The sequence below is a fragment of the Neomonachus schauinslandi genome, chromosome 9, assembly GCF_002201575.2.
Source record: "Neomonachus schauinslandi chromosome 9, ASM220157v2, whole genome shotgun sequence".
Classification (NCBI taxonomy): Eukaryota; Metazoa; Chordata; class Mammalia; order Carnivora; family Phocidae; genus Neomonachus; species Neomonachus schauinslandi.
In genome coordinates, this window is record NC_058411.1 from 92,018,260 (window position 1) to 92,033,706 (window position 15,447).

Consider the following 15,447-nt stretch of genomic DNA (forward strand, 5'->3'; position numbering starts at 1 on the left):
AGAAGGATTTTCCATATACCCCCTGCCCCATCGCAGGCACCAGCTCCCCAATTATCAGTACCCCCAACAGAGCAGTACACTTGTTAAGACTGATGTACCTGCTCTGACAAATCAGTCACCCAAAGTCCATCACTTACATCAGAGTTCACCTCCCCCCTCCTTTAACACAGGCTCCTGTAGCTTTCTGTTGTGAACTCAGAATTTTGACTAAAAAATATCCTTACTTGAAGAATATTAAGTCCACTTATCATGTACACTGGGAATTCTGCCACAGGAGACTGAAGAAGTAGCAGGTGACTTCCAAAAGCGCAAGGAATGAGCGGGAGGGTGGGAGAGAACAGCCACCGTGGGGTTACCAACAGGGACACGAGGTCAAGCCTGGAGGCCCCAAACCTGTGTTGGGCCCTGCTTCCTATTTCACCTGGGCACACGGTCCCCCACACGGGAAAGCAAGCTGACTGGCTTCCCGTCCAGGGCCCCCAGCCTTGTTCAGGCACTGTGCATGTGTGTAGTATTTCCCACGCCCCACAGAGCCGAGGACATCGAAGAAAGGAGAGGGCTCTGCTCCTGCCCTGAAGGAGCTGGTGCTCTGTACAAATCCAGAGAGGAAATGGCCAGAGGACAAACCAAAGGCAGCAGTGGTCTGCGAGGGAGGATATGCACTACAAGAATCAAGACCTAGAGAAGATTATTTTGGGACAGGCTTAAGCAGAGTCATGGGTCTAAAGCTGGGTGGAGAGGAGCAGGAGGGGATGGTTACGTGTTCTCATAGTAAGAGCTCTAGCCTTTCCCCACCTGAGGACCCCACCTGGGGGACTGACAGAGGAAGACCTGAGGCTTCAACTCAGCTTGAGGGGAAGGAACCCTGCAGTGGCAGCTCCCCAGAACTGACCTGGTGCCCCACTGTTTTCTTGTGCTCTTTGGCCGTCTGGCCTGGTCTGCCTTTGGTGGGCTTTGCAGGAATACGAGTGAGGGGTGTGCGCCCTGACGAGGTGGCTGATGTTGGACTGATGGCCTTCTCATCATCTTGAAATAATTCTGGTAGCATCTTAAACTGAGTCAGAAACAATAAAAGATAATTATACTCTAAATAAACTCAAGCGTAAACCTTCACAGAAGACTTGGAATCCACAGGGCTTCCCTTCCTTCAGTAACCCTTTACAAAGTCTCTTCCGGAAATAATCAATATCTGTGTTAGGAAACAAAGACATGAGAGGAAGGTGACACCAATGCTACAAAAATATAGGAGGAAAAAAATGCAGTGATTCTATGGCCTTGTTTGGGGGAAACAAAATCAAAACTACTCCCCTAACACTTGAAATCCTAATCTACAGAAAATGGACACTATCAACATATTACTAGTCTTGAACTACAATTATTTTATGACCAAAATACTAATGGAAAGTCCTATCTTATTACTTCAGTTCCACAAAATATTTTATCATCATGCTTCACTTGTCTACCTACTAACTCAAATGGTGAGCACCAGCTAAACAAAACTCACTGAAAATCTCAGCAAGAAGGGTGTCACAAACTAGTTCTCCAGTATTATAAGATTAAAAAATAATCATGAGGGCGCCTGGGTGGCTCAGTTGGTTAAGCGACTGCCTTCAGCTCAGGTCATGATCCTGGAGTCCCGGGATTGAGTCCCGCATCGGGCTCCCTGCTCGGCGGGGAGCCTGCTTCTCCCTGCTCGGCGGGGAGCCTGCTTCTCCCTCTGACCCTCCCCCCTCTCATGTGCTCTCTCTCATTCTCTCTCTCTCAAATAAATAAATAAAATCTTTAAAAAAAAAATCATGAATTAATAATTTTTGGAAAATAACACAGATTTATAAGGAAAAAAATTAAAAACCCTGCCCTTGTCCTGTATCCTTTTATATTTGTTTTCAAGGGATTGATAACTTGATTGCATAATTCCTGCAATCAATTTTGTGTTGTACCAGGTTAGCACTATGAAAGATTATTAAAAGATCTGGCATTTAACAAGTGGATAGATGGTATTAGTCAGTATGGAAGGGAGAGACTTTATGGAACGAAAGAGACTTCAAACTAACCTACAGGAACATCTTGACATACGTATATATCTTTTCAACAGTGACACATTCTGCATCAAATAAATCCTTCAAATTAAAATTACAACTACCTATTATTTGTCTAATAATCTCAGAGTATCTCCAGAAGAAATAATTTTCTTAGGAGAGTGCTTCCATTAAAAACCAAAATCAGAGAATTTCATTTGCTCTTAATGTGTATTTAATCATAAGGGTAATTTAGGAAATAACTCATGATGTATAAAATAAATTGTTATACAAAACATACCAATAATGGTTGCTTGCTACACAAATGAATGTATCCCTTTTATAGAAAAAATAATATATTCCAGCTTGGTTGGCTATAAAGAGGAAAACATGTTGCACTACTATCTTGTATTACAATGTTAAAGCTGTGTTGCAAAGGGGAAAAATAAGAGTCTCTAACAGACTTGATCTGAAAACCCAAGCTATGTGTACCATGCACCATCCCCCAGCTCCAGCTGCAGCAATGCTACACAGACTGCAATTACTCCAAATGATTCCTCAGAACCCACAGCTACCTTGTGATAATTAAGGATCCACTAGCCAATAAGAAAATTAGTCAGAAGAAAGACACGACTGATTACGGGTACCTGGGGAATAAGAACCTGTGAATGTTCCATTTAAGCTAAATTACCTAGGCAGAGTAGTGACACCAGAATTTTATGGTTTTCATCACTATTCATAAATAGAAATGATTTATAATCTAACTGAATAGTACTCAGGGACTGGCACTGGGAGAGAATTTTCTCCTATACATCAGTCCTATAAGCTATAAAGCATTAATGCCCAGTGCTTATGGGTGTAAGTAAAAAACTGACGGACACTTACAGACACTCAGAGTCATTATTTTTCTGAGGGTTAAAACTGGAACATAATCTTGGCCAAGAGACACATGAAAAAATGCTCAATATCACTCGGCATCAGGGAAATACAAATCAAAACCATAATGCGATACTACCTCACACCAGTCAAAATGGCTAAAATTAACAAGACAAGAAATGACAGATGTTGGTGAGGATGTGAAATATTACTCAGACATCAAAAAAAATGAAATCATGCCACTTGCAACGACATGGATGGAACTAGAGGGTATTATGCTAAGTGAAATAAGTCAATCAGAGAAAGACAATTATCATATGATCTCACTGATATGTGGAATTTAAGAAACAAAATAGAGGATCATAGGGGAAGAGAGGAAAAAATAAAAAAAGATGAAACCAGAGAGGGAGACAAACCACATAAGAGACTCTTAATCATAGGAAACAAACTGAGGTTTGCTGGAGGGGAGGGAGTTGGAGGGATGGGGGAAATTAAGGAGGGCATGTGATGTGATGAGCACTGGGTATTACATAAGACTGATGAATCACAGGCCTGTACCTCTGAAACCAGTAATACATTATATGTTAATTAATTGAATTTAAATTTAAAAATGTTTATAGCATATTCCCACAGAACTTAAAAAGACTATCTCAGGGCGCGTGGGTGGCTCAGTCGTTAAGCATCTGCCTTCGGCGCAGGTCAGATCCCAGGGTCCTGGGATCGAGCCCCACATCGGGCTCCCTGCTCGGCGGGAAGCCTGCTTCTCCCTCTCCTACTCTCCCTGCTTGTGTTCCCTCTCTTGCTGTGTCTCTCTCTCTGTCAAATAAATAAATAAATAAATAAAATGAAAAATAAAAATAAAGACTATCTCAGAATAAACTAGGAAAACAAAAGTGCCAGTCAGTAGTCTAGATTCACACGAATAATTATAGATTTTTAATGAATATTTGAATATTCATTTTGCTAAACTAAGTTTACTTTCAAATAATTTGAGTGCATAAGGCCATGTTTCCAGTGCATCCCTTTAAAATGATACAGTGGGGCACCTTGGTGGCTCAGCTGGTTGAACATCTGACTCTTGATTTCAGCTCAGGTCATGATCTCAGGGTCCTGGGATTGAGCCTCAAGTCATGCTCCCCACCCACTGGGGAGTCTGCTTGTCCCCTCCCACTCTGCCCCCCAACCCCGCTAGTGCTCTCTGTTTTTCTCTAAAATAAATAAATAATTCTTTAAAAATACATACATACATACATAATGCAGCAAAAAACCTGTTTTCTCTCATAGTCTCTTACAAAGGCACAAGAGAGTCTAGAACAACTGTGGAGACAATTTCACATAAAACTGAAAGACAACATTGCATAGTGGTTAAGAGCAGACTCTGAGCCAGACAGCTTGTGTTTTAATTTGGCTTGAAAACTTATTAGCTATGAAATCTCTGTGCTTCAGTTCCCTCATCTGTAAAATGGGAGCAATGATTATATCACCTCATTATAAAAATTACATGAGTTAACATTTGTAAGGCATTTAAAACAATACCTGACACACACTAAGTGTTATGTATTTGATAAATTAAAAACTAACGGTAAAGCTGATTTTGTTAGAAAAATCATCACTGTTAAAAAACGAATGCTTAAAAAAACAAAAAAACTAATGCTTAAGTAATTAACACTTTAATGAATATATAAGCCTATACATTGTTACCTTGCTGGATTTCAGAACTTTAATTTGTTCTTCAAAGACAGTGTCTTTATTTTTTTCCAAAAAGCCTTCACACTGGTATTCCACCTGAAAACACATGCAAAAATCTTCTTAACAGACTTTTTGAACAGATATTATAATCATCAACAACAAAAATATTTATTAGGTTCAGGCTATATGACTGGTTCTCAGCAAACTGGTTATCAGTTTTATTCTAAGAAACCAGTACCATTCTTGGGAAGAAGTATGTTAACTCTAGAGTAAAACTCCTCAAATACTGCTTTTCCTAGGGAACAGTGGTAGTGCTAATTAGTTATGGTCTAAAAGATCCCCCCAATTCATAGGTAAGCAGACTCCTAAGAAGTTGACTGTCTTCTCCCATGCTGGTGGTAGAGAGCTCCTCCACAGCTAAGTCAATGTATCTTCTTGTGACTGAGATCACCATCCAGGAGCGGTAGTTCTCTTGGGAGAGAACTGGGTAAACACTGTATGATTTGGTAAGTGGAACTCCTCAAGAACGACTGTTCCTGATTCCAAAACTCCAGTTTTGGACTTTAGGCATCTACCATTCAAGTTGCTCCCCAGGCTATAACACAAAGCCCTTGGATGACCTACAAGTCATTCCTAGGTTTCCAGCTAGGATTACGGAGACTCAGAAGGCCCTCAATTCCTGAAGGAGATCCCAGGAAGCTTACTCCCCTATACCTACCCACACCTCCTTTAAATGTAAATTAGCCTCATCACTCCTGATTTTCTGAGTACACTACTGAACTCATGAAGCAGCAAGTCCTGTTAGCAGGAACCCACTGACTCAATCACAGTCTCTATTCTGACCCCTCCAAGGTTTTCAGCAATCTGAGGGAGCAAATGTAATCAATCACATTAACATTTCTACACTGAAGTATGCAAATACCCAGCCTAAGTGAGATAAAGACTATACATAACCTCATGTTAGTTCAAGTCAGAGATCAGGTCTAGACATAAAATGAATTATGAAAAGACTTTTTAGTTTTCAGAGTTTCTTGGATTTCAAAATTATAGAGGATTGTAGGCTCATATTTATTTCATAATATAATTCCATTTAGTTTAAAGGAAGAGAAAACCAACAAAGCAACACTGAAAAATACTTTTCCTATAAGACACTAAAGAATGCAAGTTTCAGCAAAGATAAAAATGGTATCTCTTGACTATTGATTTTCTTCCTCTTTGAACTTAAATATTCAAAAAGAAAAAAGATAATAAAGGTTCCTTACTTTGTCAGCAAAATGTTGGATGATGAAAGCTTTGTTTGATAGACGGGGCTTTTCAAAGAGCGCACATTTGTTCAAATGTGTGTTGTACAATTTTTGGGCCCAAGTGTCATCTGTGCCTTTAGGCATCTACATTCAAGGGAGAAAAGAAACAACAACAACAACAACAAAATAAGGTGAAAATTGTTATAAGGCTCTTCTGAGGCATCAACCAGGAGACCATTTTTTGGCTTTTCTAACAACTTTTATATGCAATTAGGAACTCATTCCTTCCACATTACTCTGTTAGATGCCAAAAACTAATTACTAATGAAAAGCAATGATTGTGACCTTCTTATGGGTGACTCAGCCCAAACTTTGGGCAACTCAATCTGCCTATACCAGGAATCATCAAATAAATATTCTATCTGCTTTTAAAACAACAAAAGCCTCACAAATAAAAGATGAACTATCATGATTTTATGTGTTTTTTTTTTTTTTTAGGTAAGCTATATGCCCAATGTGGGGCTTGAACTCACGACCCCCTAAGATCAAGAGTCACATGCTCTAGCAACTAAGCCTGCCAGGTGCTCCATATCAGGTATTTTCTTAAATTTGTTAAATAAAGGTAATATCTGCACAGAGTGAAATATTTTCATAATTCAGAAAGGTGTAAAATGAAGAAAATATATTTAAAATAAATATAATTATATTTATGGCCACTAGGTTGTCACTCATTTTTGTTATTGTAAAAATGGCCACAATTACTTCTTTTACATATATACCTTGGATACTTTTGCAAGTATATTCATAGGGTGAACTCCAGCAGTTCCACTGTTGGGTCTAAAGGTACATGTGCTTATAATTTTGATGAATATTGTCAAATTTCCTCAAATATATGCTGTATTAACTCACATCCAACCATAAAAGAATGGTATTATCAAATTTAAACTCATCTATCTGGGGTGCCTGGGTGGCTCAGTCGGTTAAATGTCTGACTCTTGATGTCAACTCAGGTCATGGTCCCAGGGTCCTGGGATCGAGCCCTGTGTTGGGCTCCCTGCTCAGCAGGGAGTCCGCTTGAGATTTCTCTATCCCTCTCCCTCTGCCCCTTCCCCAGCTCACATGCATTCTCGCTCTCAAAATAAATAAATAAAATCTTAAAAGAAAAAAAAAACTTGCCTGTCTGATAAGTAAAAAGCAGTATCCCATTTTTGGTTTGATATGCATTTTATTTCACTTCAAGTGACACTGAGCATTATACTCAGTCTTAATGTTGTAGGAAATCTGGATGCTTAGGTGATCAATCTATGGTATAATTTATGGCATACAGACTAAAGAGGAGTTAAGAGAAAGGATAGGTTATTTGTCTAAGATCACTCAGTTAGCAGTAAAGGTGGAGATCCATTATTTTCCCAACATGCTGGGTTTTCAAATATTAAAGCTAACACTCCCTTTCTACTATATATATCAGTGATAAAGAACAAGCAGTCAATTTTAAAATCACGGATATTTAGGACTATTATTTAAAATATCTTTTGTACAATTTCTTGCATTTCTTTAAATATGTCATATCACTGAACCAAAAAGTACCAAATATAACAAAGGTGGCTAACACTGGTAAGTAGTTGTGTCTAATGTCAATTTTTCACATAACCGAGAAGCGGCTGAAAAGAGAAAGGAAATTCTCCAAGTTTCTTTTTTTTTTTTTAGATTATTAAAAAGATTTATTTATTTATTTGAGAGAGAGAGAGAGAGAGTGCAAGTGGGGGGGAGGGACAGAGGGAGAGGGAGAGAATCCTCAAGCAGACTCCCTGCTGAGCATGGAGCCTGACGTGGGGTTCAATCCCAGGACCCCAAGATCATGACCTGAGCTGAAATCAAGAGTCGGACGCTTAACCAACTGAGCCACCCAGGTGCCCCAAAATTCTCCAAGTTTTGACTGTATTTAGAACCCTTTGGGTCTAGTGACCTTTCAGAATGCAAGTAGGGCAATCTCTCACTTGTGGCCACAGTGACACCTCATGGTATACTAATGAATCTCTGCTTAAACCCACTTACCTCTGACCTTGACATATCTCTTGATAGACTAGGTACGTCAGAAAATCATATTTACCTTGCATTCCTCATCCAGCAAATCTAGAATGCCCAGTTTAGATTCTATAAGATTAATGCAAGGCTGATTATCATAAAAATCTATGAGTGTCCATGGAATTTGTTCCTTCATATATTCTTCCTGTTCTAATTTGAAGACATGCTGAAATGAAAAAGAAAAAAAAACTGGCATTACTGTATCATTATAAGTAATGTTAGTCAAGAAACAACATTTATAGAAAACACTCTAAAAGGATACGAACATGATATGAGATAGTCCATGGCTTCCAGCAACAATAATCTTGTGGGAGAAACATGTTTTACACACGGAGAGTGATATAAAAAGCAAATAAAAACCACAGATAGTAAAGCCTCAGCTATATAGGATTCTTGGTAAACAAGTTAATCTAGGTATGTAGATGTGTTAAACAGCTGACAAATGTAGCAGTCTTCGATTTTCTTTATATGTATACATCCAACACAGCACAATATACTTTTTGGCCTAAAATTATTGCACAGTGCTGCTAACAATGCCTTAGCTGGCCTTGAACTATGCAGAGCAGATACCCCCTAGACTACTGAACCATGCCGGGTGACGCTTACCGCACAGCAAAGTAATTCTCTTAAGGGACAGTGATGTTGAAGTATACCTGCCTCAGAATTAGATAACAGTGTTTTGTGTCTGCCTCCATTATTTTCCACAGTCAGGGGATCTACAGCTCAATTTTCTGAATTCTACTTCCAATGCTGCAAGCAGCTGCAACAAGGACCAATCCATTGTTCTTTCTGCTAAATGTTTTAGCCACCATCCTCACCATTGCTTCTAATCCCCATTCACTCATTTAAGCAAAAATATCTATCGACCGTCTACTATGTGCCAGCCACTGCACACCATTAACAAAGTAGATGTGGGTTCTGCCCTCAGGGATTTTAACTAGTGGGAAACACAGACAGAAATCAAATAATCACAAGGGATCACAAACTGTAGTAATTTTACAGAGGAAAATAATGTAAGCTATGAAAGCAAGAATCCAAGAATCCTCATCCAGTTTGGATATAGGGTGGTGAGGAAACGCTTCCCTGAGGAAAGGCTGTGTGATAGGAGCTCTGCAGATGAATGGTTGTTAAGTTAGTCTAGATGGAAGGGCAATCCAATCCCGGATACAGTTCTTGCTTCAGGCGGCCCAACAATATAGCAACCCACAACTTCTAGTGTCTATAAGATGTTAATGACCGCTACTCTTTGTTCTTGGGGATTTCTGCTTTCCTTTGCTCTTTTGAGTCCCTTCTTCTCTCACATATTTTGATGCTTTTTCTGGAAAGAATAGCCCCCTGTGACTTTGACCAGACAACACATATTTTCTAGGACCCTAAGACCCTTGAAACTTAGGTGTCACCAAGATTTCCGATACATATTCTCCTTGTGCACTTGGAACTTTCTCTCTTTATTCTGTACTTATCATAATGCCCCTCTTGGCTCATTTGCAGCATTTACCAGCTGCAATAAGCTTCAGTAATTTAAAAAAAACAAACAAAATGGTCACCCATATGAATATTTATGTCATGTTGATCAGAAAGCAAATTTCTTCTGCTCTTATGATGAATGAGAAGGCAAACGGGGCACCACGTGTCAGCAGGATGCCCTGACTGATGGCACCAATATTTTCCAAAGCAATGAGCCCTGTTCTTTTTTTAATTCAATAATTTATATGCAATCTCCACACTGACAGAAACACTGATCCAAATTTTAAATAGAGCTTGTTTCTTATACACATTTCTATGCCTAGTTTGGAAAAGTCCATGAGGCCTCAGAAATTTTGGATACTCAATTGTCAAAAAGACAATGTGGGCATGAGCTAGAGATCCTTGGTCAATATGTAATGACTGTGAGCTGTAAAAATGCAGATCACCATGTTTCTCATGCCCACTGCCCCACCCATAATCCCTGCCAAGGGAGTGGCCCAAAGCAGCCAAGTTCTTTACTGGGAAACCCCATCTTCCTAGTCACAGCTAGTCAACTGCTAGAGATCTGTGATGGAAAAATGAATGAAGTTAATCAGATTCTCTTTCTCAGGTGTAAGAATTTTGATATGGGCAATTAACAGTGCAAGCTGAAACTGAGTCAAGATGAATGGGGAAAAGGCAAGTTAAGAGGACGAGAGAAGAGGGGTGCCTGGGTGGCTCAGTCGGTTAGGTGTCCAACTCTTGATTTCAGCTCAGGTCATGATCCCAGGGTTGTGGGATCGAGCCCCGCATTGGGCTCCGTGCTTGGCGTGGAGCCTGCTTGGGATTTTCTCTCTCTTTCTCTCTCTGCCCCTCCCCCCCGCTCTCCCTCTCTCTCCGGGGCGGGTGGGGGTGGGGACAGGGGAGAGGATGAGAGGAGCAATCCAACCACTGCTGGGTTCACAGGGAGCTTGAAGTGATTGAGGAAGCAGAAACCTTGAGAAAATATATACAAAATAAAAGGGAAGAATAAGTCATCTGATAGTAAGAGGGAGTGGAGCAGCTATGCAGAGAGAAGCTAAGATGCAGTATAGTGTGTGTGTGAGAGAGAGAGACAGAGAAGAAGAAACAGACTCACAGAGGCAGAGGGAAAGAGAAAGAGAAATAAGAAAGTCAGAAACACACATGCAAAGACATGGGGTCCTTGTCAAACAGACAAATGAGCCAATCCCTAATGAGGGCAGTGCTGGTTCCTTATATTTACAGTCATCTTGTGTGAAAACATACTAGGAAAGACCAGAGGCTGTGGATGATTAAAGTATTAATCTCAGTAAAACCTTGAAAAAGATAATGCTCAGTTTAGTCTCTGATAGGTTTTTATTAATGTTTCTTACGTAAAGATGAGAAATACACCAATCACATTCTTATGGAAACAGTCATAAGCTTAAGGCTTAAAGAACACCTCTGCATTATTTCACTGTGCTAAGTAGCTTCTTAACTTGCTAAATAAAGATGGTCCAAATTTTCATCAGAATATATGCGATATTTTTAAAAAATCAAACAGTCTGAAGGTTTGATGATGATAAGCAACAATCCCTTGTCCCATCCCTCAACCCAGTCTCACTCTCTGGAGGAAGCCATTTTTAACTTCCTTAGTTATTTCTTCTGATATTTACCTCTAAAGAATATGTTTATCTACTATTTTTTTATGTATTCGTTGGAAACATCATCTATTGATTTCTTGAAGAGACAGATGAGGCTAAATTCATATATACCACCTCTCTACTGTGCCCCTCCCCAGCCCTCCCAATATTACTACTTTTAGTTCTTCTTTTGATTTTTACTAATTTTGTAACTTAAAATACCTTTAAACTTCTATTTTTTGTTCATTAACTATAGACCATGCCACTTGTCCTCTCTCTTTATAAAATGAGGATACTAAGGGCTCTTTTCCTGTCCTTCAGCTCTCTTCTCCTCCATCTTCAACTTCTATGGGTGACTTTTTTGGGGTTTTTTTGTCTTGTTTTTTGGGTGACTCATTTTTAAGATTTTATTTTTTATTTGACAGAGAGAGACACAGTGAGAGAGGGAACACAAGCAGGGCGAGTGGGAGAGGGAGAAGCAGGCTCCCCGATGAGCAAAGAGCCCAATGCCGGGCTCGATCCCAGGACCCTGGGATCATGACCTGAGCTGAAGGCTGACGCTTAACAACTGAGCCACCTAGGCGCCCCTGGGTGACTCATTTTTAATATCCTCTTTCATCAGTACTAATAACCATCCCTAATCTTGCACTTAGAACTGTACCTGGCATGTGTTGATAACTTTACATATCCTAACTCATTTAATCTATACAACCATATGCAGTAGGTACTACTATCATTATCCCCATTATACAGATGAGGAGACTAGGGCCCAGGAAGGTCAATTAACCTGCCCAAGGTCCCATGAATAATCAATGCAGAATGGGATTCCAACCCAAGCAGTTTACTTTGGAGATCTGTGATCTTCACTATTACAATCTACTGCCCCTCATTTTTAAATATCTTGAAATTCCCCAATACCATGATAATGCTTGATGATATTTGATATTACTACTCTACAAGAGCCATTCTCAAAATATTCCCATTGCCACTGTTGTGGTCAATGTCTCAGACTGTTGAAAAGAGAATATATAAAATAGAATATGTAAAAAAAATATGTAGAAAAGAGAGCGTGTTCTGATTTTTCATGCTGGCATCTTGCGGATACAGCAAGTAAGAGTTAAGATAGTCTTCACTCCACAGGAACAGCACACTGAAGGATATCCTGGGCTCGAAACTTCAAACTGCCTGTGTTACTACCTAACGCACTCCCTGCTTCCATCACTCAATTTATTTCAACCAAATTTTTACTATTCCCAGGCTGTAATCTGAAGATCACCTTGAATCCTATCTGGGCCATACCTTTCTTTAACATTGCACTCATTTATTAATCATAAGTTCCTCAGCAGCTCAGTTGTTCTAAAGCCCACATAATAATTGCAATTTACAACCTCATTTCAGAAACTAGACTTGAAACACAGAGTGGGAATTCAAAAGAATAATTTATAGTAGAAATTGGTTAAGAAAGAAAATTCTTACCATATTGAATTGTTGCTGTAGTTTTTCATTTGCATAATTTATGCAAAACTGTTCAAAACTATTTATCTCAAATGTTTCAAATCTGTAAAACCAAAAATAATATGTGAAGAGGAGAAAAAGAAACAAACAGCTTTTTAAAATATTCAAAATGTGCCCATTAGAAAGAAAGAAATGGGAAATTTCCCAACATTCTGAAACCTTCTGTCCACCATCAGTGAAGATAAAAGTTTATAAATCAGTAACATGGAATCTATACACAGCAGATAGGCATCAGCCACATAGCAGAGAGAATTTTTTGAAGGCTCCAGCATGCAGAGGTATGTATGTATGTATGTATGTATTTATTTATTTATTTTATTTTACTTTATTTTTTTTTAAGATTTTATTTATTTATTCGACAGAGAGAGACACAGCGAGAGCAGGAACACAAGCAGGGGGAGTGGGAGAGGGAGAAGCAGGCTTCCTGTGGAGCAGGGAGCCCGACGCGGGACTCGATCCCAGGACCCTGGGATCATGACCTGAGCCAAAGGCAGACGCTTACCGACTGAGCCACCCAGGCGCCCTTATTTATTTATTTTAGAGGTATTTAACAGTATGAGTTTTTGAGTGCTAATTCATCCCCAGGTGGGGAACAATCAGAATTATGATAAAGCTATTGCTCTAGACACAGATTCAGTGTCTAAATATTCACATAAAAGAGAACTGGGAATAGAGATCTCATAGGTTCTTTTGAAAAACTAAACAATAAAAGAAACTAGGCATTAAAAAGCAGAAATGTATAGGAAAGGTATTAACAGCTAAAGGAGGGTACCCAGAGGGGCGCCTGGGTGGCTCAGCGGTTAAGCATCAGCCTTCAACTCAGGTTAGAATCCCGGAGCCCCAGGATCGAGCCCTGCATCGGGTTCCCTGCTCATCTGGGAGTCTGCTTCTCCCTCTGCCCCTCCCCCTGCTCATGCTCTCTCTCTCGCTCTCTCTTTCAAATAAATAAATAAAATCTTTAAAGGAGGGTAACAAGAAAAGGCAAACTAGCAAATGAAGTAAGATTTTTAGAAATGCTCTTCTAATTTTCTTTTCTCCTTACCAGTAGGAGACAGAACCTAGTACCCACTCAGAGTTACCAGATAATCTCTAGAAAGAAATGCTCTGTGGCAGACCATTAAGCCAAATACACTTACCCGTATATGTCCAGCACTCCAATAAAAGAGTGTTGTTTGACAGCAGAATGGAGGGCCTGATTGACATGATCTACAATCCAGCTAAAGAGCTTGGCATAAATGTGCTTGGCCAACGCATCACGGGCATTCGTGGCCTGCAGCTTCGAGATGGGTTTGATATATGTCTCTGTGGTGGTAGCCAGTTTCCGATGGCAGAGCCAGTGACACATCTCTTCATAGTCCACGCCCATAAGGTCAGAGAAGATGCTGAGAGGTTCATGCTTGGGCTGACAAAGAGAGTGGATTATTTCCTATGACCAAATCAATCAAATAAGAATTTACTAAAAAAACACTAACAAAGAAGTAACAAATAAAACCCAGCAATTTCTTTTTTATAACGAACACCCAGATCACTTGAAGCTGGTCGGTGATAATAATCAGTCATCCATTAGACCAGCATCTAGACAGCATTTTATAATCTCTTCTAGGGCTCGTTTCACAAACTACATCTTCCTTTGTCTCTTTGCTGTTATTTGTTTGTATCTGTCTTCGGGCACCTTCATTCAGTCAGTTGATCAGAAGATCTGTCAGCTTGTCAACAAATATTTACTGAGTGCCCACGATATGCCAGTAAATAAAACCAAACATGGCCTCTATCTTCCTAGAACTTACAGTCACCAGGAGAAATGGATATTAGTCAAACGACTGCTCCCTAACATGTAAAATTACTGCAGAGAACAAGGGTACTATCCTATGATTCCATATGAAAGGAGCGTGCTCTACTCAGGAGGCAGGCACCAGTTGCCTTGAGAAACAGAGTTGAAATCTGAAAGATGGGAAAGTATTAACTCAGTGAAAGGGGGAAGAAAGGGTCTACAAGCTGAGGGCACAGCTGGTATAAAAGTCCTGTGGTGGGAGAAAACTATAGTATGAGGGACTAACGCTGAGTGAGGGAGAAAATACCTGAGATGAAGCCAGAGAGACAGGCAGAGGCTATACCATGGCTGATCTTTATCCTGAGAGCAAAGGGAAGCCGCTGAAGGGTTTGAAACAGATAACTTGAGAGTTATTTGCATGACTTCTTAGATGAGAATGATTAGAATCTCTTTAATGACTTATATATCCTTATCCCCTACAAGGTCTTCCATAGGCCTTGCATTGAGTAGACATTCAATAAAAACTTTAGTTTGATCCACATGAGTGCATTGTATTTGTGAACATCTCCACTCACACGTTTCAGTTGACTCTGATGACATTCCTGGGGAATAGCCAGGATGCACATCCCTATCACTATATGATTGAAATCCAAGAGGATAGCTTGTCACACATCACACGGCCAATGTATGTCAGTGTTGTCATTAGAACCTGGGTGTCTTGGCACCCTCACCTCCTGACCCTTCCCATTGAAGCAGTCCCTTCCTTCCTTCATCTCTCCTTCTCCCAAGTGATCACTTCAGATACAAACTAGCATCATTACCAACAGCATGCTACAGCTCCCTTAAATAAGCAGCTAATTTCATTCGTATAAATATGAACGATTTGACCGTACTCTCTAAACATACTCTATTTGAACGGCATTACCATACTATTAGATGGTGGCTGTAAACTTTTTTGTTCAAATTTTCTGTAACTTTACTAATTTTTAGACTTCTTCATTTATCTCTTCTCTTTATCTGAGAAAGTCAATAATCTCCCACTATGATAGAGCTGTCTATTTCTTCTTTTGGTTTCTGTTGATTTTTGCTTTATATATGTTAAGTCTATGCCATTAAGTACATGAAAGTTTAGAAGCATTACATCTTCCTGATGAATAAAA

At 39.7% G+C, this 15,447-nt stretch overlaps 1 protein-coding gene across 1 annotated transcript in view; it reads right to left on the minus strand.

Annotated features, from left to right (window-relative positions):
* The window catches only part of MYO5A (myosin VA), a 201,593-nt gene that overhangs the window by 79,272 nt on the left and 106,874 nt on the right, over positions 1-15,447 (minus strand). Inside the window, exons 10-15 of the mRNA XM_044918191.1 lie at positions 13,653-13,918; positions 12,478-12,559; positions 7,938-8,078; positions 5,846-5,971; positions 4,596-4,679; positions 893-1,054 (exon numbers count right to left, since the gene is read on the minus strand). Of these exons, the coding sequence (XP_044774126.1) occupies positions 893-1,054; positions 4,596-4,679; positions 5,846-5,971; positions 7,938-8,078; positions 12,478-12,559; positions 13,653-13,918 (861 nt within the window). The remainder of the gene's footprint in view (positions 1-892; positions 1,055-4,595; positions 4,680-5,845; positions 5,972-7,937; positions 8,079-12,477; positions 12,560-13,652; positions 13,919-15,447) is intronic.